This window comes from Microtus ochrogaster, chromosome 4, assembly GCF_000317375.1.
Source record: "Microtus ochrogaster isolate Prairie Vole_2 chromosome 4, MicOch1.0, whole genome shotgun sequence".
Taxonomy (NCBI): domain Eukaryota; kingdom Metazoa; phylum Chordata; class Mammalia; order Rodentia; family Cricetidae; genus Microtus; species Microtus ochrogaster.
Genome location: NC_022011.1, coordinates 80,779,150 through 80,801,671, shown reverse-complemented (window position 1 = coordinate 80,801,671; position 22,522 = coordinate 80,779,150). Strand labels below are relative to the sequence as shown.

The 22,522-nt window shown below is 45.3% G+C and overlaps 1 protein-coding gene across 2 annotated transcripts in view; it reads left to right on the top strand.

Annotated features, from left to right (window-relative positions):
* Positions 1 to 15,361, top strand: part of Mettl8 (methyltransferase like 8) — an 81,546-nt gene extending 66,185 nt beyond the window's left edge. Inside the window, exons 6-10 of one of the 2 annotated variants that reach the window (XM_005346545.3) lie at positions 3,624 to 3,687; positions 7,131 to 7,270; positions 13,004 to 13,110; positions 13,445 to 13,510; positions 14,266 to 15,361. In XM_005346545.3, coding sequence (XP_005346602.1) covers positions 3,624 to 3,687; positions 7,131 to 7,270; positions 13,004 to 13,110; positions 13,445 to 13,510; positions 14,266 to 14,423 — 535 coding nt within the window. In that variant the 3' untranslated portion in view covers positions 14,424 to 15,361. The remainder of the gene's footprint in view (positions 1 to 3,623; positions 3,688 to 7,130; positions 7,271 to 13,003; positions 13,111 to 13,444; positions 13,511 to 14,265) is intronic. The other variant, XR_003376861.1, reaches the window with a different exon arrangement.
* The last annotated feature ends 7,161 nt before the right edge of the window (positions 15,362 to 22,522 follow it).

The window sequence follows — 22,522 nt, the reverse complement described above, 5'->3', positions numbered from 1 at the left end:
CTCTTCCTGGATACCAGATGGCACCTTACACAGAGAACTGGGATTGGAGCACACACCTCACTCCTCATACCGTGGCATCAGCATTGCTGGAGCAACCCCCTCCCCCCCCCACACACACACACGCACACCCTTCGCATGTCAGATCTCTGTGCCTGGACTCAAAGTCATCTGCAGTGGTAGTGCTGACCACAAGTGGGAAAGCAGAAATATGTGGGGACAACACTAATGTCCTCCTTCCTGCCCTTTGAGGCCACCATCAGTCTCGCCTGAGTGTTTTAGTGTTCTTGTGATGAGGCCACCTTGACAAACTCTCTTGATGTGGGCGTGATTTCTTATTAATAAAGAAACTGCCTAGGCCCATTTCATAGCCCAACCCTTAGGTAGGCGGAGTAAACAGAACAGAATGCTGGGAGAAAGAAGCGGAGTCAAGGAGTCGCCATGATTCTCCCACTCCAGACAGATGCAGGCTAAGATCATTCCTGGTAAGCCAGCTCTTGGGCTACACAGATTAATAGAAATGGGTTAGATCAATATGTAAGAGCTAGCCAATAAGAAACTGAAACTAGTGGGTCAGGCAATGTTTAAAAGAATACAGTTTCCGTGTAATTATTTCAGGTAAAGCTAGCCGTGCGGGCAGCCGGGTGCCGGGGATGCAGCTCCGCTGCCCTTAGTACAACACTCTCTCTACCTTTTGCCTTCTCTGGTCTCTCCAGTTCTCTAAGTTTGCACTATAGCTTTCACGTTATTTCCACTAAAATCAACATGCGTGCATTTCCAAAAACTCGCGACAGGAGGCGGTGTGGGTCCCTGTTGCTCGCATAGCTACTGTGCAGTCTGCATACACATTCTTTAACCTATGATCTTTTTATCTTTCAATTACAACTATGTAAAAGCATTTTGAAAAGCAAAGAGCAGCACAGTGAGTTTCTGTGAACCCACCACCTCGATTCAACAATTTTTTGGCATAATGCCAAACATCATGCCGCTTCTGGATCCAGGATGCATCTTCAGAACATCTGGCTATGGAATAGATGGAGCCTCCTCATTGTTATCTATTGGCAGCTGCTGTGGCGGGGCATGGGAGGCGCTGGTGACTGAGCATGGCCTTACTCCTCGTCCTTACTTTCTTGTCTTCCCTTTCCCTGCTCCTCTTCTGTTGCACATGACCAGGTCTCTTCACCCTCGTGACCTCGTGACCCCGTGCTGGCGAGTGGTTGTGTTACTCTATGGCTGTTCCCAAGTTATTACTAAGCACGTTGTTTTTAAATTTCTTGTTTCTCTATTTTGTATATTCCAGGTAACCTAACAGTATGACATAGCAAGAGGTCAATAGATATTGATTATTAGTTCTGTATTAGTTAGTTATGCTTTCATTTCTCTCTTCTCTTTCTTTCTTTTCTTTTCTTTTTCCTGTTTTTTTTTTTGTTTTTTTTTTTTTGAGGCAAGGTCTCTCGGCATAGCCCTAGCTGTCCTCACTCTATAAACCAGGCCTGTATGTGCGTCCTAAGTGCTGGAACTAAAGGCATGTGCCACCACACCTGACCTCAGCTCTCTTTTCAGTTAACTCCTAATGGAAAGCTCTAAGTTCCTACCTCTTCTGCACCCCTTTCCTTCCTCTTCCCCACCTCCTCATTTTCCTTTTTTTCCTCCTCATCCAACAAGGTCTCGCTATATTCATCAGACTGGCCTCAAACAAGATTCTCCTGTCTTTATCGCCCATTATTGGGATTACAGGTGTGCTTATTAACCCAGGGAATAATTCATCTTTAAAAGCCCAAGAGTGTCCAGCCTTCCAGAGGGAGAATTAAGCTCCCCACCCCTAGGATTAATGTGTTACACTTTCAGAATATTTCACCATAATTAGACCGTTGGAATCGAGGGTCAGATCATTCTCCAAGGATCTTTTGCTTCTTAACCTCCTCCCAGACAGTGCTGTTGGTGTGGTGTTGTACTGACGTGTGTACCCGTGGGAGAAGAGCCAGGGCGGTCAGCTGACTTGACACAAAGGCTCTTGAAGGTCATTGGGTACAAAACTGCAGCATGGGATGCTGATGCAGTCAGAATTCCATCTCAGAGGTCAGCTGGCACCTTGATAGGACACATGGCACACACTTTCCATTAGCTGCTGGACTCTTCTGAGTTCAGTAGGTGTTCCGTAACTACTCAAAGGTGGATGGCAGCCCTCTCACAGGCATTAGCTGAACTAGAGTCCAGAAAGACACTGAAGTATATAGACATTTTTAGAGGGTCATCTGAGTTTTAAGTTCCTGGGAGTGCCGGCGGTGGTGGCGCACGCCTTTAATCCCAGCACTCGGGAGGCAGAGTTCGAGACCAGCCTGGTCTACAGAGCTAGTTCCAGGACAGGCTCCAAAGCCACAGAGAAACCCTGTCTCAAAAAACCAAAAAAAAAAAAAAAAGAAAAAGAAAAAAAAAGAAAAAGTTCCTGGGAGTCAGAAGCAGGTTTCAGAATAACAATAACAATAATAATAATAATAATAATAATAGCAATAACAGCTGTAATAATGGCTGAGATCTGTTGAGTGCTTGTTTTTCTGAGCCATGAGTCTTTTAGAACCTTACCATGTGGATCCATTCAGCCCTCATAACTACCTTAAACCCCACACTTGTCTCTATTAAAGATGAAGGAACAGAGTTACAGACAGATCAAGAAACCGTCCTCCAGACACATCACTTAGTAGTGATGGAGCCAAGTGTTAGGCCCAGGGCAGCCTGCTTCCAGGGGCCTCTCATCCTCGGCCACAGATCACACGTGCCTGAGTGCTAACGGAGCACATTCGTGGGCATGCAGCACTCAGTAGTTCACAGGCCACAGTTACCTGAGTTTCATAGTGGAGTACAGAGTATATGCTGGAGTAAAGTACTAAGATGTTCTTACGTACTTCTTCCTTTCTGTTTTTGAGACAGAAGCTCGCTCTGTGACCCAAAGTGGCCTTGAGCATCGAATCTTCTTGCCTCGGCCACCCAAGTGCTGCGAGCAGAAGGTCGGCCTTCCAAAAGGCCTGGACTCAGCACCGCATCATTTTCATAGGGGACAGATGACAAACAAAACAGAATCAAGCGCTGCAGTCTTTTGCTTTGATTTAGTGCTAGTTAACTTTTCACAATCAAGTCCTGTCTGTTCTACTTCTACTTGTTTGGACTGATCTTAAGTTGAATGCAAATCCCAGCGCTGCGGAGCAGATTAATTATGTGTGTATAATATCCAAGAATCTTAACTATCCAAGAATTTGTGTATTAGAGTTTGATTCCCTTTTAGAGATTGCATGTATTCCCGTGATAATGCTGTATGTGCTTCTGCCCTGTCAGAGCAATTGAGCACCTGTTTGGAAAGGTTCAAAACCAAACAAGTTGCAAATAAAGGAAGAATGAGGGGCTTGGAGAAGGCAGAGCTGGGCATGCCGGGCCTTGAGGGTGAGGAACAGGTGGGAGGGTGGACTTAGAAATTCCCATGTGAGCATGAGCATAGCCTCAGAGGTAGGCAGGCGCCCTTCAGCACTGGATGGGAATTTCAAAGTTACCCGGTAGTGGTAAGAGCTTGTCACACCTTATCTAGTTTGAACATGTCTGACTCTGAACCTAAATGTCTTTTTCATTTTACATAGGAACATTCCAGGATCCTTTCTTTATTGCTGTGATTTCGCCTCTGAAGCGGTAGAGCTTGTAAAGGTATGACTTATATAGTCTTGAAAGAGAGGCATGGGCTGAGGGGGTGGCTGTCAGGAGAGTGCTCATCATGCAAGCAGGAAGACCTGAGTTCAGATCCAGCACCACCATTAAAAAGTCTGGGCATGGCAGCGTGAGCCTGTAATTCCAGCACAGGGGAGCCAGAGACAGGAAGATCCTTGAACTTCTGGCTTGCCAACCTAGACAAATCCCTGAGCTCCAAGTTCAATGAGAGACATAAACACAAGATAAAGGGCAATTGAAAAGGATAGCAAACACTCATGCACACAAATACACACAAGCATGTATATACACATAAATAAAAATAAAGAGAGAGCCAGGCGATGGTGTACTGGCACACACCTTTAATCCCAACATTTGGGAGGCAGAGGCAGATAAATTTCTGTGAGTTCAAGGCTAGTCTGGTCTACAGAGTGAATTCCAGAACAGACAGCCAAAGCTATTTAGTGAGATCCTGTCTCAGAAAACAAAACAAACCCAAAAACTAGATAAATGAATAAATAAATAGACACTTTTAAAAGTTCTAACTCAAGAAGCCTGAAGAGCTTGGTTTAACAGTTAAGAATGCTGATTGGTCTTCCAAAGGGCCTGGATTCAATCCACAGCACCTGTACGGGGCTCACAACTATCTCTTCCTCCATTTCCAAGGGTCTAACACCTGCTTCTCAACTCTGTGAGCATCAGGCAGGCACATGGTGCCTAAATATAGACACAGGCAAAATGCCCATACACATAGGATAAATAAATACATTTAAAATGTCTAATTTGGGGCCTAGAGAGATGGCTCAGTGGTTAAGAACACTTGCTGCCCTTCTAGAGGACCCAGGTTCAATCCCCAGCTCTCACATGGTGGCTTACTGCCATCTATAATGAGATCTGATGTCCTCTTCTGGCCTCTAAAGGCATCAGACACAGGCATGCATGCAGGCAAAACACGTATACACATAAAAATAAATTTAAAAAATTTTTGAAATGGTCTGTTGACTTCTGAGGTGGTTGATTCTTCTGAAATATTTCTGCATCAGGTGCATCTGTGATGATGTTTAGCTGGGCTTTTGCGCTTTCTGGAAGCTATTTCAACTGATGTTAAAGTATATTACCTATATAGAATGCCTTGTTTTTAACCTGGAGAGGTGTCCTAGCTGGATAGATGCTCATTGGGTAAGAGCACACACTGCTTCTGTGGAAGAGCTGAGTTTGGTTCCCGGGGCACATTCGATGTGACTCGCAGCCACCTAGACCTAGCTCCTGGGAGTCAATGCCTTCTTACCTCATGCACAAACCCACACACATATGTACAGAATTAATCATAAAAATCTTTTTAAATCCAGTCCATGTTCATGTTCATAAATAAGTTCAAAACATACCAGTAATATTAGTCAAGATTTTAACAACCACCTACCTACCCCATGTTTTAGTTAAACCTCCAAGAAGAAGCGATAGAACCTCCAAGAAGATAGACTCATGCATGTCTCTAACAGCTTACAAATATAGTCTAGCACATAGTAGGCGCTTGTTAGATTGACATTCTTTTTTTTTTTTTTCTTTTTTTGGTTTTTCGAGACGGGGTTTCTCTGTGGTTTTGGAGCCTGTCCTGGAACTAGCTCTTGTAGACCAGGCTGGTCTCGAACTCACAGAGATCCACCTGCCTCTGCCTCCCGAGTGCTGGGATTAAAGGCGTGCGCCACCACCACCCGGCCTAGATTGACATTCTTGAACTAAGAAAATCTAAGAGACTGTGAGGAAAGCTTTGGGAACCCGGGCTTCCTGAACAAACTGAATGCTGGTTAGCCTTCCTTAGGATGAAGAGTCGGCAGTGAACGAAAGGAAATTCTGTCACATAGAATGCAGGGAGATGGCTCTGTCAGAAGATACTCACCTTGCGAGCCCGAGGACCTGAGTTCAGCTCCTCAGATGGAAAAGGCTGGGTGTGTTGACCACGCTTGTGATCCCAGCCCTGGGCCGGCAGACACAGACAGAGCCCTGAGTTCATGGCCAACCAGCCTAGCCTGTTAGACCAGTACCAGGTCAGGGAAGACCCTGTCTCCAAACTCAGGTGAACTGAACTTGAGGAAAGACAGCTGAGGTTGTTCAGTGACCTCCATACACACGTGTCCACCTTCATACACGTGTATTACTGTACACACAAACACGTAACTACAAACAAACCACAAAAAAGTGTGCTAAACATGTAAGAAAAACTTTCAAAAGTTAACACTGGCTGGGCCAGGTGATAGAACACACTTTTAATCCCAGTGCTTAAGAGGCCAAGGTAGATCTCTGAGTTTGAAGCCAGCCTGGTCTACATAGTGAGTTCCAGGACAGCCAGGGCTACTCAGAGAAACCCTGTCTCAAAAAAAAAAAAAAAAAAAAAAAGGTAATGCTGAAAGTTAGTTTTGGACAGTAATAGTGTTTATTACAGACATTTCTCAAAACAATGCATAGAGGAGAAGGCAAATATACCAGTATTTTTCCCAGGATAACATGGGGTTTGATGTCTCTCCTGCTGATGATTCCATAGACAGATCCTGTGGAGTGAGTTTCACCCAATGCTGTCTACAAATAGCCTTACTCAACTGCCTCGCACAGCATCCCATCTCAGAGTGCAAGAGAGCGGATTTCAGTAGTAGAGCTGTAGCAGGGCTCTCACTGGTGTTAATAATAAAAACCCAGAGTCAGATGTAAGGGGTGAAAGCTGAGAGATGAGAGAAGCAGTGCAGCCAGCCACTAGAGAGCCTTTTACCTCTGCCGACTCCTCAGACTGAAGGGGAGGTCCTGTCTCTACCAGTTCTCAGACTGCACCCTCAGACTGCACTGAACCTCTGTCTCCTCCCGCCTTATATTCCTCTCTCCTCCCAGCCCTATCACTCCTGTCTCCACCTCCCTAGTGCTGGGATTAAAGACATGGGATCCCAAGTGCTGGGATCACCTTGTGTGAGCTCTGTTTCTCTTTTAGACAGATTCAATCTCCTGTAGCCCTGGGTGGTCTTGAACTCACAGAGATCCACCTGCCTCTGCCTCCCGAGTGCTGGGATCAAATACCATCTGGCTTTGTTTTTGTTGTTTTAGGGCAGCTTGAAATAAGTTATAGAGTACTGAACCAGGAACGAAGTTTATTCAAGTTCACAGAGAAGAGATGCCTGAGAGAGAGAAAAAATTGTTTATTACATGTATTTATTTTGTGGGGAGAGAACATACATGTCAGGGGCTGATGTGGAGATGAGAGAACAGTTTGGGGGGTCAGTTCTCTTCCCACCATGCGAGTCCCAGGAACAAGCACCTCAACAACCAGGCCATCTCACTGGTCCAAGAAAGGTTTTTTTTTTAAAAAAATAGCCTTTATTTTAAAAAAGATAAGGAAAAAACAAACCAAAACCCCTCTGGAGGCCCGCTAACTCGTGCCGTTTATTCCTCTGCCGTGACAGTCGCATGCGTCCTACAGTGAGGCCCACTGTTGTGCCTTCCTCCACGATGTGTGCGATGACGGCTTGGCCTACCCTTTCCCAGACGGGATCCTGGATGTCGTTCTCCTCGTCTTTGTGCTCTCTTCTATTCACCCTGACAGGTAAAGGAAGACGAAAGGGCAAAGCTGGCATGGAAAGCTCCTTTCTCAGCCGTGGCTCCTAGAACTAGCAAAGCAAACATGACAATCCCTGAATTTATTATCTAGTGAACTCCATTATGTTTAACATGCAGCCTTTTAAATGCAGCTTCTCCTGCCTTTACACTTTTAAGAAGGGAACCGGTCAGATGCTTCATTAGCGAGCTTTCTGTCGCTGTCGGAATGAAGCGAGCACATTCTGGAGAGACACATACCTATTAGAAGTGACAGCGCTTCAAGGAAATTACAGATGCAGAGCAGCCTGATAGACTCCCAGGAGGGAGATTGTACGGGAGATCAGAAACAAACATCTTTGACGTGGCATCCTCTCAAGTGATTCATTTGTATGGGCCTGGGTTTGTGTGTGTGAGTGTGTCACTGTGAATTAACCTTGTGATCTTGTGCATGTCGACATGTGCTCTTCTACTGAGTGTCCCTGATCCCCTGAGTATGACTTAGGTTCTTATGTATATATGACGTTGGTTTTCATTTTTGATTTAGCCTGTGTAGCCTATGCTGACCTTGAACTCTCTATCCAGTCTAGACTGATCTCAAACTCCTAGTGACCCTCCTGCCTCAACTTCCCCACTGCTGAGATTACAGGCCTGTACCACCATGTCCACCACAGGACTTGTACTTTTATGAGATTTCACAGCCCCCGAGAAGAGGGCACGGATCTGCATCCGATCCCTTTTGCGTGATAATGCAATCCCTTCCCACAAAAACGTGAGTCCTACATGCTAAGCTGCTAGGCCCCTTGCTGGCTTTTCAGTTCCCATCCGTAGAAGAGCACTTTATTACTTAGTGAGGGAAAATTTGATTCCCAAATCAATCAGAAAGGAAGTTATATTTATACCTGATGCATAGATTAGGTTCCCTCTCGAGTTCCGCAGTGCCTTTCTTTCCTGATCATGTGCTCATCTGTTGGCACAGTTGCGGAGTAGCCCAAGTGCTGCGCTGGGGCTGCTTCTGTGGAGGAATAATTAGAAGGATGACGTAGGTCATGAAGAACCAGATTTCTTGCGGGTCCTTAAAACAGGAAATGCGTAGATTCTAAATAAGACGGTAGAAAGACTATTTGAGATTTGTTCTGATATATTTTATCGTGATTTGAATTGAATATTAATAAGAAGGAGAAATAGATATCATAGGATGATTACCTTTATAATAAAGCATTCACTCTGTTTAATATAAAATTCAAATGTATCATGTCAGCACAACTTTTTTGCCTATATGAAAATGATCTAAAAATAAGGTAGAATGATCTGGGTGTAGCGGTGTGCGCCTGTGGGCCAGCTACTCGGGTGATTAAGACACAAGGCACTGGGCCCCAGGGTGTTTGAGACCAACCTGGACAACACAAAGAAACAGCACCTTGAGGCATTTTAACTAAATAATAGTAAGGTGAGCCAATCGAAGAGAGGCAATAAAAATAAATTGTTCAGCAGTGTCTTCAGGGTCACTGAGGACTGTAACTGTGAGTGTGCATCCACGAGCATTCTAGAAGAGCAACTCATTGGCAGCAGACACAAAGAAATGGCAGTAATTCAGCTAGATCCTGAGTCTGGGAGTCTGGGGGTGGCGGTTTAGATGGAAGTAACTCCTAGGAGACTACGGAAGAGAGCTGCCTTCTGTCACTGAATAAAGGAAAATGTAAGAGACTTCCTGGAAATGGAAGCAGAGCGGGGAGTCCTCAAACTGGGGAGTTTTTGTTGTCTGTCTGTTTTTATCTCTTTTCCTTTCCTCTTGCTCTGCCCAGCGCCAGGTAAGGACAGCAATCAACTGAAGTGCACAAAAGAAAGAAAGGGTTGGGCATCCCAGCACGTGGAGAGGCAGGTGGAGCTCTGTGAGTTCTAGGCCAGTCCAGGATAGTGAAAGCTTGTCTCAAAAAAAAAAAAAAAAAAAAAAAAAGCAGAGCCGTGATGATTAATATCAATTGTAAACTTGACAGAATCTAGAATTACCCAGGAGGGGTGGTGGCAAGTGTTAGTCGTCCCAGCTTTCATGAGGTGGAGGTAAAAAGATCACGAGTTTAAGTGAGTTTGAGGCCATCCTGGAGTAGGTGAGGCTCTGCCTCGAAGGAAGAAAACTAAGAAGAAGAAAAGAACTAATGACCATTTATGCTCCAGAATGCAGTATTTTGTGACTCTGCTTCAAAAAGAACTGAAACCCCAAGGCTGAAATATAGCCCTGTCGGGAAAGTGCCTAGCATGCAGAGCCCCTGGTTTGATCTGCAGCACCATATACATCATATGTGGTTACATGGAGTGTCCCATCTTACCGTGGGAGGGGCCGTGGCCAGTGGATTCCGGACTATGTAAGACAGCAAGCTGAGCACTAGCGTGCTTCATGGTTCTCTGCTTTCTGACTGGACAGGGTGTGAACAAGCGTGTCAAGCTCCTGACTCCTTGATTTCCCCATGGTAGTCTGTAACCTGCCCTATGACCCAGAATAAACCCTCTCTCTCTGAAGTTGCTCCTGTCAAAGTGTGTTATCACAGCACCAGGGAAAGCAGCCAAGGCGGGCTTCGTCCTGTTCCTCTTCTCTGCTGCGTCCCCAGTGTGGTCCCACCGTGGTCCCCAGGAGCCTGAGAGGACGTGGAGTGTCAGGAGAGCAGCCCCCACTCCTGCCCTCTGCACAGACGCCCCTGTTAGGTGAGGCTTTACACAGTGGCTGTAGAGCGAGGCGCATCATTTGTTTTCCCTGTATTTTTATGTCATTCTTTTTTTACTAATAATTCCAGATATTTTGCTCTGTACATAATACATTTACCTTCAAATTATATTCTTTAAGACTTACATTTTTTGTTATTGTCAGAGAGCAAGGATGTAAGCGCAGCATGAGAATGACCTGAGATGAAAGAGAAAATCATTTTCCTTTTGTGTATTTATGCTTTTTCTTTTTTTTAATTTATTTATTAAAGATTTCCGTCTCTTCCCCGCCACCGCCTCCCATTTCCTTCCCCCTCCCCCAATCAAGTCCCCCTCCCTCCTCAGCCCGAAGAGCAATCAGGGTTCCCTGCCCTGTGGGAAGTCCAAGGAACCCCCACCTCCATCCAGGTCTAGTAAGTTGAGCATCCAAACTGCCTAGGCTCTTACAAAGCCAGTACATGCAGTAGGATCAGAAACCCATTGCCATTGTTCTTGAGTTCTCAGTAGTCCTCATTGTCCGCTCTTTTTCTTTTTCTTGAGCTCAGGGTCTCACTCAGGCTACCGGTAAGCCGGCGTGCTTCCCTGGAGCTTGGCAGTGTGGACGTTAGTGCCATGAATACCTCAGCGTGTATTCCAGTTTTTGAAGAGAGCTTTTCACCTAAACATGCGATCTCTTTCTGCCACATTTCTCCCTGTTCAGACTTAATTTTATAGCATCTTTTATTTTCTGCCTTTCTGCTTTTTCTTTCTTTCCGTTTTTTTAAATCTTATTTTGTTTTGGTTTGCATTTTGTTTTTCAAGACAGGGTTTCTCTGTATTACTCTGGCTGTCCTGGAACTAGCTCTGACCTGGCTGGCTTGAACTCACCGAGATTTGCCTGCCTCTGGCTCCAAAGTGCTGGGATTAAAGGCGTGCGCCACCACCTCCTGGCTGCTTTATAATAATATAGAAGCTGGATTTCACCCACTAATCCACTAAATGTCGTTTTATAAGATTTTTAAATTACATATATGTGCCTCTGTGTGTGTGTCTGTCTGTCTGTGTGTCTGTGGTGTGTATGTGGTCCTGTGTGCTCCACAGCATGTATGTAGAGGCCAGAGGATTACTCTGTATTTTCAGTTCTCCCCTTCCATACTTTCATGGGTCCGAGGGATCCAACTCAAGTTGCCAGCATTTGTGGCAAATGCTTTTACCAGTTGAACCGTCATGGCAGCCATGAATGTTGTCTAAATGAAAGAAATTTATAAATTATCTGAACTAGCCTCATCTTTTCAAAACAAGAAAACCTGAGCACCTTCAATTGGCTTAGATAAAGCAAAGGCACATCTGGGTGTGGCGGCTTAGTGTGTAAGGAGGCTGGGGCAGAAGGACCAATGCAAGTTCCAGACCACCTTGGACTACAGTGTAAGACCCTGTCTTAAAAGCCAACATCAATAAACAAACAGAAAAGAGATAACAAAGGCTTGCCGTGTAGGCTGCCATTTCCCTTCCCCACGTCAGCAGGCAGTGACCGATTGTTCTGTACCCAATTGTCATTCCCTCTGGGCTCCATGAGTCCTGTCCAGTGGAGCTCTGTGGGCAGCTAATGCCAGCCACTCAGCATCGGTAGAAGGCCCGAATCTTTCTGGCCCATAAAACATAGACCATAAACGCAGAACCCAAAAGCTACATCAAGATTTGGTTTAAGAGTCATATTTGATTGCATGCTGCAGAAGCAGGATGAGGAATTAACAAGAATAAAACAGAGCCTCCCAGTATTGAGCTGGGAATTGGGATGTGAGTACAGTTGAAATAGGCCAAGAGTGACTGAGGACCCAGTTCAGATTCCCAGAACCCAGCTGAAAACCCAGACAGCCACAGATGTGCCTATAATCATGGCATTCAGGAGGCAGAGACAAGACCTGAAAGCAAGGTGGCTGTTAGGTGAGAGACCCTGCACAATGTCAGCTGTGGGCTTATACACATATGTGGACATGTGTGTGCATTCTCATGAGTACTATACATGCACACACTGAAAGAAGGTGGGGAGGCAGGCAGGAAGGCAGACCATCCAGGAGATGAATTAACATGGAGGAAAGGTGTTTAGCTATGTAAATTTGGGGTGGCTCTGGCATATTGTTTTATTTAGCAGAAAATGAACCTGTGTCTCCTACTGTATTTAATGGCAGAAACCTTAGTGGATGGGTGGGTGAGTTGTCTATTCAGTTGGTTTGGGACAGGGTCTCACAGTGTGACTGAGGCTTGCCTGGTACTTGGGCCCCAGCCTTGGCTGGTCTGGAACCCATGATCCTCCTGCTGTAGCCCCAGAGTCTGGGATCGCAGGTTTGTGGTTTGCAGTTCAGCTTTGACAGGATGTCAAGCCCTTAGGCTCCCAGCTGAGTTCAGCGATGTGGGACGTCCTTCTGTATATGTGTTGCTTTTATTGGTTAGTGAATAAGGCTGCTTTGGCCTGTGGCAGGACAGAATATAGCCAGGCTGGAAGAGACACATAGAGTAGACACCATGTAGATGCTGAAGGAGGCAGATGCCATGTAGTTGCTCAAGAGGTAAGAGGTAACAAACCATGAGCCTCATAGTAAAATACAAATAATAAAAATAGCTTAATTTAAGATATAAGGGCTACTTAGAAATATGCTTGAGCCATTGGTCAATGTTATAATTAATATAGTTTCTGTGTGATTATTTGGGTTTGGGAGGCTGGAAATGAACGAGCAGTCTCCGCTTACAGTTTAGCTCTAGAAACACTAGACTTCTGAATTCAGTTCCTTTGGATACTTTGTTTTGGGGTTTGTTTTTTGTTTTATTTTGTTTTTTAGGTTTTTGTTTGTTTATTTTTGTGGTTTGTTTTCTTTTGCTTTTCTATTACATGTATGATTTCTTTGGCTTATTGAGATCTTGTTATTCTGTCTCCAGGAAGGTTGACCCTAGCATATGAAAGGTTTCCATACAGGAAGGCTGACCCTAGCTTATAAAACATTTCATACAGGAAGGTTGGCCCTAGCATATAAAACGTTTCCATGCAGGTTATCTCACTTTCTTTTCCAAGGATGCAAGCTGTTGTTGACCGACTGTCCAGGCTGCTGAAGCCTGGGGGAATGCTATTATTTCGGGATCTTGGAAGATATGATAATGCTCAGCTGCGTTTTAAAAAAGGTAATAGGAGCTGGAGGGGTTGCTCAGTGGTTAGGTGCTCTTGAAGAAGACAGGGGTTTGGTTACAAGCACCCACACCAGGCAGCTCACCTATAACTGCAGCTCCGGGGATCCAGTCCCCTCTTCTGGTGTCATTAGGCAACCACACACATGTGCGTATACCCATATACAGACACGTGTTTACATAAGTAAAAATAAACTTTTAAAAGCTAATAGTATACTCAGTTCTCAGTTATTTGAATGTGTTTTGAGAATATAAAAATATCTCATGTCAAATTATTTTGGTTTATCTTGTTTTTTAAGGAACTATCAAATTTTTCTTTATTATTTTTTAGGGCGTTGTTTATCTGAAAATTTTTATGTCCGAGGAGATGGTACCAGAGCCTATTTCTTTACGAAAGGTATGCGGTATGCTGCTCTATCAGCCAGGTCAATGAAGAGCTGTGAGACTCCTCAGATAATCGTTTGTAGGGAGGTCCTCAGACGCTATGAACACGAGGACTCAGGGCAACACCACTGTCTTCATTCCCTAGTGCTCACAGTGGTTCTGCAGAAAAGCATGCAGATGGCCTCTGCCTCCTAATCTTCCAGCTAAAATCCCTTCTAAAGGGTCGCTTGCTCCACTCTTACGCTAGAGTGCCGGTGCAGGGTGCAGTTTGGGCATAGTGTTAGCCTGGATATGGAAAGAATTGATATTCTGCCCCAGCCATGGGAGAAAATTGGACTTTTCTAAATCTAAAGAAAATTAGTTCTCACTAGTCAATTTCTTGACTTAAACAAGTACTTCTGACAGCACCAAGTGGATCCTGCAGCCAAGGGGTTCCCCAAACTTAAAGAACCTTGTATAATATGTCATTTTGGGTTGGAAAACAAAGGCTCATGAAGGAGACACGTCTTAAAATACTGAAAGCTCCAGCCATAGCTCAACTCACGATAATCTCCTGATCCTGCTGGCCCTGTAAGCCTGTTCATACTTGCAATATATGGGGGACATAAGAGAGCCCCACTTGGTTTTGTGGGTTTTCTTCACCCAGCTGTGTAGTGCTTCTTGGTATAAACAACTCGGATGAACAGTCCTCCATGGTGTCTTACTGGTCCTTACCTCCCCTCTCCCCTATCACGTGTTAGATCTTTGACATCTACTTTTGTCTCAAAGGGGAAATCCACCGCATGTTCTGCAAGGCTGGATTATATGAAAAGCAAAATCTGGTCGATCATCGCTTGCAAGTTAACAGGAAAAAGCAGGTGGCGATGCACCGAGTGTGGGTCCAGGGAAAGTTCCAGAAGCCATTGCCCTGGACTCAGAGGAGCTGAAGTTAGCATGTTCACCCCTTTCTCGTGACTGAGCTGTGTGTCGTAGTAAGGTATGAAACCAGGGTGAGATGTTGGCTTCTTTGCAGAGCCGATGAGAAGAGCGTCTGCGGCCCTGATGCTCTGCTGTCTGGGCTCTGAGGACATTCTAAGTGCCCAGAAATGACCTGAAGGATGGCCGACCCTTGTTGTTTCAAAACTTGAAATGCATGTTTGTTTGATCTTGTTTCATCTAGCCACGTTCCCTTTGAATTAAATTACTGACATAAGGCATATAGTTTTGGGAATTGTAACCTGTCCATTTTTTTTAGAAGTGGAAAAAATTGTCTTCTTTATTATTGGGTGTGGTAAAGCACTCCCAAAGAGTCGAACTCCCCTCTCTGTCAGTCAGTAGCAGGGAGCAGAATGCCTTGCTTTTAGGGAACTTGCAAGCCCAGGATGAAGGTTTATTGTTTTTTGTTTTGGTCAAATATATTTTCTCCAAACCCCCCCCCCTTTTTTATCCCTCTCCCCGTACTAATGTCTGAGATACAATTTTGGTTTCTCTTCCTTTCCAAAGATGGGGAAGCGTGGCCCCTGTCAAGTCACTTTCGGGCTCTTCTTAGATGTGCAGCTCGCTGAGACACATGTCAGTTTTCATGCCAGCTCAACACAATCTAGCCTTGCCTGGGAAGTGTCTCCAGATTGTCAGTTGTCTGGGAGTTTGTCTTGATTATGTCATCTGATGTGAGCAGAGCTGCCTGTGGCAGGCAGTGCCATTCCCTAGGCTGGAACCCTGAACCGAGGAAGAGTGAAAGCAATGAGCTGAGCACTGGCTCACCTGGGCTCATTCTCTCTCTGCTCTTGACTGTGGATGTGACCAGCCACTTCCTGTTCCCGACTACCCTGTTGTAACCTGCTGGACTCTAATCTGGATTTGTGAGCTAAAATAAACCCGTCCCCCCCCCCCCAGTTGCTTTTGTTGGAGTACTTTGTTTTATTTTATTTTATAGGTATGGGTTTTACCTGAATGTATGTCTGTGCACCATGTGCATGCCTAGTGCCTAGGCCATCAGTGTCTCTGCTTGCAGAGGGTGTTTGTTGTGGAATAATCTTTTTGTACACTGTGAAGATGTGTCATTTTGATTGGTTTAATCCAAAACTGAATGGCCAATAGCTAGGCAGGATTTTCAGACACACAGGATGCTGGGAAGAAGAAGGAGGTAGTCACCAGTCAGACAAAGAGGAAGCAGAATGGGCAGCACAGAGTAAAAGTAACCATAGATAAAAGAGCATAAAAGAGCATAGATTCAAAGAATTGGGTTGATTTAAGTTATAAGAACTAGTTAGGAACAAGCCTAAGCTAAGGCCGCACTTTCATAATTCACAATAAGTCTCTGCGTTGTGATTTGGGAGCTCATTGTCAGAACAGAGAAAGACTCACTGCAGACCTGGAGGTGTAGGTGGGTGTGAGCCTGTTGTATGACAGACTTCCCTGGGAAGAGGCAGTACACACTCTTCTCCTCACACCAGATGGGGAACCTGTGGCAGAATAAAGTATGGAGACCACCAGAGTCCAACTTAGTGAACTAATGAGTGTTATTGGGGTCACTTATAGAAATATGGGTGAGGGGTTGCTTACCTGTCTCAGGGACAGCTGCTCACCAAAGCCTGCCCAGCATGGGTGACAGCTCACAAAGCTGGGAACGTGAAGCACACTGCACAGCCTGCAGGCTGCTCAGCAATGGAGAGTGTCCTTTCCAGGTGCCTCAGTTGATTGGAACCTCTTCCTGGCAGCTCCTCTGGTCTCTGCTTCTTTGAGTTTTGGCCTGTCTTTACTGTTTACTCTGGGAGGGAAGGGCCTAGCGAATCCAGTCAGCTTTAGGGACTTCCTAAAGCTATTTTGAGTTGTCTACTTTTTGTCTTAACTCTTGGATATGAAATGATTCAATCTAGAAGGAAACTACTACATGACAGAGCTGTCACGTGAGCACTGGGAATCTTCTGGAAGAGCAGCCAGTGATCTTAAACCCTAAGCCATCTCTCTAGACCCACTGCTAGGGTATTTTATCACAGGATCTAACACATAGATTCAAGAAAATTCTAATAATTAGAAATGTATCCGTTCCCTTGCTTCAGAAAGAAAATATGCTGGCTTGCTAATTCTCCTTGTGAAAATAGAGTTCCTAGAACAAGTCTCTCACTATGCAGTGCTTGCTGAATATATACATAATGTATTATCAAACTTTGGGGTCACACTTGTGCCCCAAGTCAGGACTGGTTACCCATCTTTAATAAGTCAATTAAAAGAGCCAAAGTAAAGCAGAGAAGGAGACTTATTCAATGTGGACACATCGGGAAGAGGGACAGAGAAATCCAGGAGACCTCCCCAAGTCCAGTCTTTGGGGTTCTAAAGTGAGATCGGAGTTTAAATCTAGAGCCAAGGGCATGCTATCAAAGCAGCGCTGCCCGGGGGCTGGTCTCCAGGAACTCTGGTCCAAGCACTGCTGGTTTACAAACATGTTTAGAGAGATTTGTTGAAGACTTGCTATGGCATCTCAAGTGGAGTGAAGCCAATGATCAGTGGGGAGGAAAACCACGGTCTTGATTTGGGAATGAATTCGTCTTTGGTGGTAGGTCCTCAGAAGTGCAGCTGTGTTGAAATATGCACACATCAGTAAATGGAAGTGTCAGAATTCGCCCAAGACTCTTAACTCACTTGTATTTCATAATTAAAGTCTACATGTAAAAGCCAAAACCGTCATGAAAGTATTATCTACAACAGGGCAGTTAAGATAAGTCAGTGTTGCTATGGGAACCCCAACCGATCTTCTCGTGTCTCCATTTAAAAACCATGGCCCAAGGTGGTTTTTAAAAACAACAGAAGGTAAAATTATTCGCACATTCTCACACATGTAAATTGTACTGTCTCTCTCGGTTCTAAATAGCAGATTCAAGCCAGCCTCTTGACTGGCTCAGTAAAATTCAGCTTCGTATCTTTCTATAATGTATTACAGCATGTGAGTTAACCTTTAAAAGCTTCAAAAATACATCAACCAAATTTGGACTCTGAGACACAAACTGGGCTTTTTTTGGGCTCCCTCCAGCGCAGATCTCCTAATCTTTGAACATCTCCACAGAAGCCCCACCCCCACCGTCTTCTGCTTGCCTGATGGGTCCTTTTCCCACTCAGCCCTACCTGCGTCAGCCCCCTTTTTCAGGTTTGCTGCCAGACAGAAATGTAGATTTAAGCAGAGCAAGTCAAGGAAAGGGCCTGTTTGGAGTTTTGCCTGTAGATACCGAGAAATCATGAGGTGTCACAAGTGTATCTGTTTGGGTATTAGCTTAAAATAGCTGATAACTGTGTAAAATCTTAATTCCCCTACATACATAAAGCTAGGACCACGGTCAGCAGAGGCCGAGATTTAAAAATCCATTTCGGAGGGAGCTGCCTTTCAGAGAGTCCATTTTCCTTACCCCCTAACAGAAAAAGGTATGTTCCTTCGCCTTCTTGAACGAAAGAAACAACGAAACGGATTAAAAGTGCACGCTCTATTTTCTCCGGTTCCGAAAGTCACTTTGGAGCGCTGTCCACCTGGAAACATTGTCCCGTGAGGAAGTCGAGGAAGGGGTTTCTGTTACAGGTTTCCCATTCCCCATGGAGACACTCAGCCGTCCCTGACTTCGGCTAACTACTTGTTTGGGTTCCAGCCCGTGAGCACATCCAGATTCCTGCCATTAAGTACTGGTAAATCATGGCTCCACTCCAGTTGGTGCGTGAAAATTCACCCATATGCAAATAACTGCCTTCATGGGGACAAAACCCACAGTCATCTGATCCCGACGGCTTCTCTCCGGAGCTGCTTTACTCTGCTGCTCCGGTTTTCTAGCTCAGGAAGATCTAAAGCAGGACTAGATCAGCCTTGTTACCTAATTGGTCCTGAGATTTTTTTTATGCTCCTCACAAGGGCAGATGACTTCACATTCGCATCGCTAATAGACCTCTTTCAAAGCCTCTCCTCCTCCTCCTCCCGCCTGCAGCTAGTCATCAGGAGAGAACACGTTGGCGAGGGTACTTTCCCCCTCTTGTGAAAGCACACCGTAGGTTCGCGAGCACCGACTGCGCGAGGTATTGTTATGAATAACATCGTTTACAGTCTACCAGAGAGCGTGCGCAGCACTCCACAGATACTTTTTCAGTGGTTTTTGAGACGTTGCGAGAGAAAGACAGTACAGTGCCGTGGAAAAGGTATTGCCCGGAGTCTCTCAGGAAAGCATAGGTTCAGGTCCCAGTAAACCACTTCGCTACCCTCCATTCAGCCCTGAGTGCTGATTGTGTACACAGTAGGTACTTAATTTGGTTCCCACGAGCCTACGAATTAGCTGTTATCGGGACCATTTAGCAGATGAGACCGGGGCTCAGAAATGCTAGGTGTCTTGCCCGGGATACTAGAATCGCAATTGCCTGACTTCAAAAACCTCGTTTGTGGGCTCAGGGGCTGCTGGGAAAGACGCTGGAGAGCTTCTGAATCCACTGGTGGGAGTTTGGCTCAGGCGACCCTCAAGGTTCCTGCTCATTGGGGATTCAGTCGTTTTAGGAAATAAGTAGGTCGCACTTGTCCTCGGTTATAAAATGGAAAGGAAGGGAGGGAAATGACCCGTGAGGAATGACAAAGCAAAAGGGCTTCAATCGGTTCTCTTCAGCTCTCTGAGTCTGCCCAGCTCTGCCCCCCTCCCCACCTCCCGCAGGCTCGTCCTTACACTTGGCAGACCTCCTGGCAACGAGAGCACACACCGCTTGCGTACTCCCCAGTTTAAGTTAAAAGAAACAAAAAATAAAAATAAAAATTCTATGCTTCCCAAGGAAGGGGAAAGGCCCTGAAAACATCTTCAGAAGGATTTGCCTGTGCTGTAACCTAAAATCTGTGAAATCAGGAGGTGTCAGAAATAAAACATGCGTGAAACATCTTTATTTAAAACATTGTATGTACATGAATGCCACATTATTGCCAATTCAAACATGAAATGTGTATCCTTTCTTGGAATATGGTTTGGGATTTGAAAGGCACAAAGGTATCCTGCAAGCTGGCTTTGGTATGGTTCTAGCTATAAATAGAAGTAAAATAAAATAGCGCTTGCATCTTCGTTTTTAATGAATCTGTATTGTGGCCTCAGAGTTATAGCGGAGAGCAGATGCCAAAATCTGCCTTTCATTTCCATATGCCTTAAATGACAGGGAAGAGGTGTTGAAGACGAAATTACTTTTTCCTATGGGTATGAATCAGCAACATGCAGCAACAAGCAAGTAATAATAGTTCTGCAGGTGAGAGCCTGCAAGAAAAATAGCATCGGCCAGAAAAAGGCACAAGTGCACCTGCGAGGGGGATGCAGGAGGCCACAGAGCGCAGCGCCCCGGCAAAGGTCTCAAGCACCGTGACCCGGACTCTGGCAAAGCGGATTGGCATGAGATGGATGGAGTACATTAAAACCTCCAGATGGTTCAAGACAGCCCACCCTCAGCTGCCGCTGGAGCTGTCAGAGGCTTGGCCAAGAGCTTAAAACAACAGCCTTTGATTCCCTGTTGCCTGTGGTTTCACAACCACTTAACCTTTAGTAAGGAACAGCTAGAGCGGCGGTTCTCAACCTGTGGGTCGTGGCCCCTTGTGTGTTGGGGTGTTGGCATCGAGATGAGCAACCTTTTTCACAGGGCTGGCCTAAGTCCATCAGAAAACACAGTTATTTACATTGCAATTCATAATAGCAAAGCTACAGTTGTGAAGTAGCAACAAAAATAATTTTATGGTTGGGGGTCACCACAATACGATGAACTGTATTAAAAGGTGCAGTGTCAGGAAGGTTAAGAACCACTGAGCTAGAGGCCATGAGCATTATATGAAGAGGTGGGGAATCCACACAGGACCTAAAGTAGTCACAGGGTCCACATAGCTGTGAACTTGGTGTCTCAGTGTTCTGTGCCTTAACTCTGATTTTCTCTAGTAGGCAGCTAGTAAGTAGAGCAAGGACCCTCATGTGGGGTGGAGGGACGCTTTGCTCTTAGGTGTTACAGAGCAAACAAGCCTTTAATTGGCCCCAGCAAGCCCCAATATCTTCTCTTCTATATGGACTGATGAGACTCGTATCAGGAAAATGTGAACTGTGTTATAAAGATTCCTAAGTGCTGGGTGGTGGCACATGCCTTTGATCCCAGCACTCCGGGAGGCAGAGGCTGGAGGATCTCTGTGAGTTCAAGGCCAGGCTGGTCTACAGAGCAAGTTCCAGGACAGCCATAACTACACAGAGAAACCCTACCTCAAAAAACAAAAACAAAAAATTCCTCAACAATGTTCTCAACCTATTATTCCTTTTGGAGACACTTCGTAGTCCGTTATAAAAAAGAAAGAGAAAGAAAGCAGGAAAGAAAGAGAGAAAGAAATTATTTTTTTCCTCAGTTAATTATTGTGTATCAAGTATGGTTGTTTCAAACCCCACAGTGGGAGGGTGTTTCACCCTCCAGGAACACTGTTCTAACCTATGACTTCCTGAGATCGCTATCGAGGTGAATGTATTAGTTTTAATTTTTTATTTAACGTTCTTTACTTAGCACAAGCAACACCGTGCAATTGCCGCCTCATTTCTCCTGCTTTCTGCCTCCTTCGAGTAATACGTCTCCCTCCTGAGGCCCCTTCTGCCTAACAGAATGGCCCATCCATAGCTGTGTGTAGCTCCCGCAGGTGAACAGAAACCACAGCACCCCTGGGCAGCGCTGGGAACTCAGTATGGAAAAATTACCTGAGAGAAAATGGCTGAAACCACCAGCGGAGCACGCGGCACTGAAGCAAGAGAAAAATTTCTGCTTCCAAGAATAATTGCGTCTCTCATTTCTCATAGCGCTTCCTTCACGGCCCTCATTTATTTTAATGCATACAATCCACTTTGAGTTTCTGAAAGATGGGTTGTGGTTATTGTTGTTTTTTTTTTTCCCTTAGTCCAAATGAAAGGTAAGATTTGGGAATCCGGGAAGGTGTGTGCGCCTCCTGGCCCTCACACGCGTGTGTTCTTAATCACCCCCTCTCCCCATTTGCAGCTATCTTTCCTAATAGAATGCTGGGCTCTGGAGATTAGTGAGACAAAGCTTCATTATAACCGGCTTGCTTTACTCCGTTTCTTGTACGCCTTCCCAGCCTCACTCACTCTCCAGGTGCTGCTTTCCCTTGCCAAATAGTGCAAGGAAATTCTTTGCAGATCTTTTATTTGGGGGAGGGGGCAGCAAACTGTGGATGCAGACATTCCCTTTCCGGGTGCTGCTCACTTCCTCACTGGCCTTTAGAGTATGGGTCAGCCAGGACCTGGGGGTTCGTTTGCCACCTACAGTTTCAGGAGCGGGGGTGGGGTGGGTAGCGCTGTGCTGAGGTGAAGAGTAGGTTCTGTGCATTCCCTGGGTAGGCATGCTAACCTTCCCTCCTAGGTTTTGTTGGGTTTTTGTTTTTGTTTTCGTGCTCTTCTAAATTTAGATGTCTAGTTGTTTAGTTTTGACATAAAAAGGTACGCATTTGTATTGTTAATTGACACATAGTGATTGAACATACTATTGGCACATACGTTGGCTTTGAACTTCAGCACACACAGCATGTGCTCTGCTTCTACACCACTCCTCCTCCTGCCCTAGCCTCAGCTCCTTGGAACACATTTGATAGAGCTGTTTGTCCTCCAGGGTATGAGAAGTGGTCGTATGCACGAGGAGGGTCTCAAGAACAAAGTCTTCCTGCAGGCTGACGCCCTGTCCAACACTTGTGTGTGTTTTCATTACTAGAAAATAAAACTCAAAGCCACTATGAGGTAACACCTTATACCCGGTAGAATGACCAGTCACAAAAATAGGAGGGGGAAATGGGCTGGAGAAATGACTTAGAGAGTGGTTTAGAGCGAGTACCACACTCGCAGAAGACTGGAGTTCAGTTCCTAGCACCTACCACAGGTGGCTCCAGCTCAGGGGCATCCAGTGCTTTCTCCCAGCCTCTGAGAGGCACCTATACTCAACAGGAGCGCACCCCCCCACACACACACACACAATTTAAAAGGAGAAAAAAAATGACCCAATGGTAGAGTGAGTGCCTAGTGTGTGG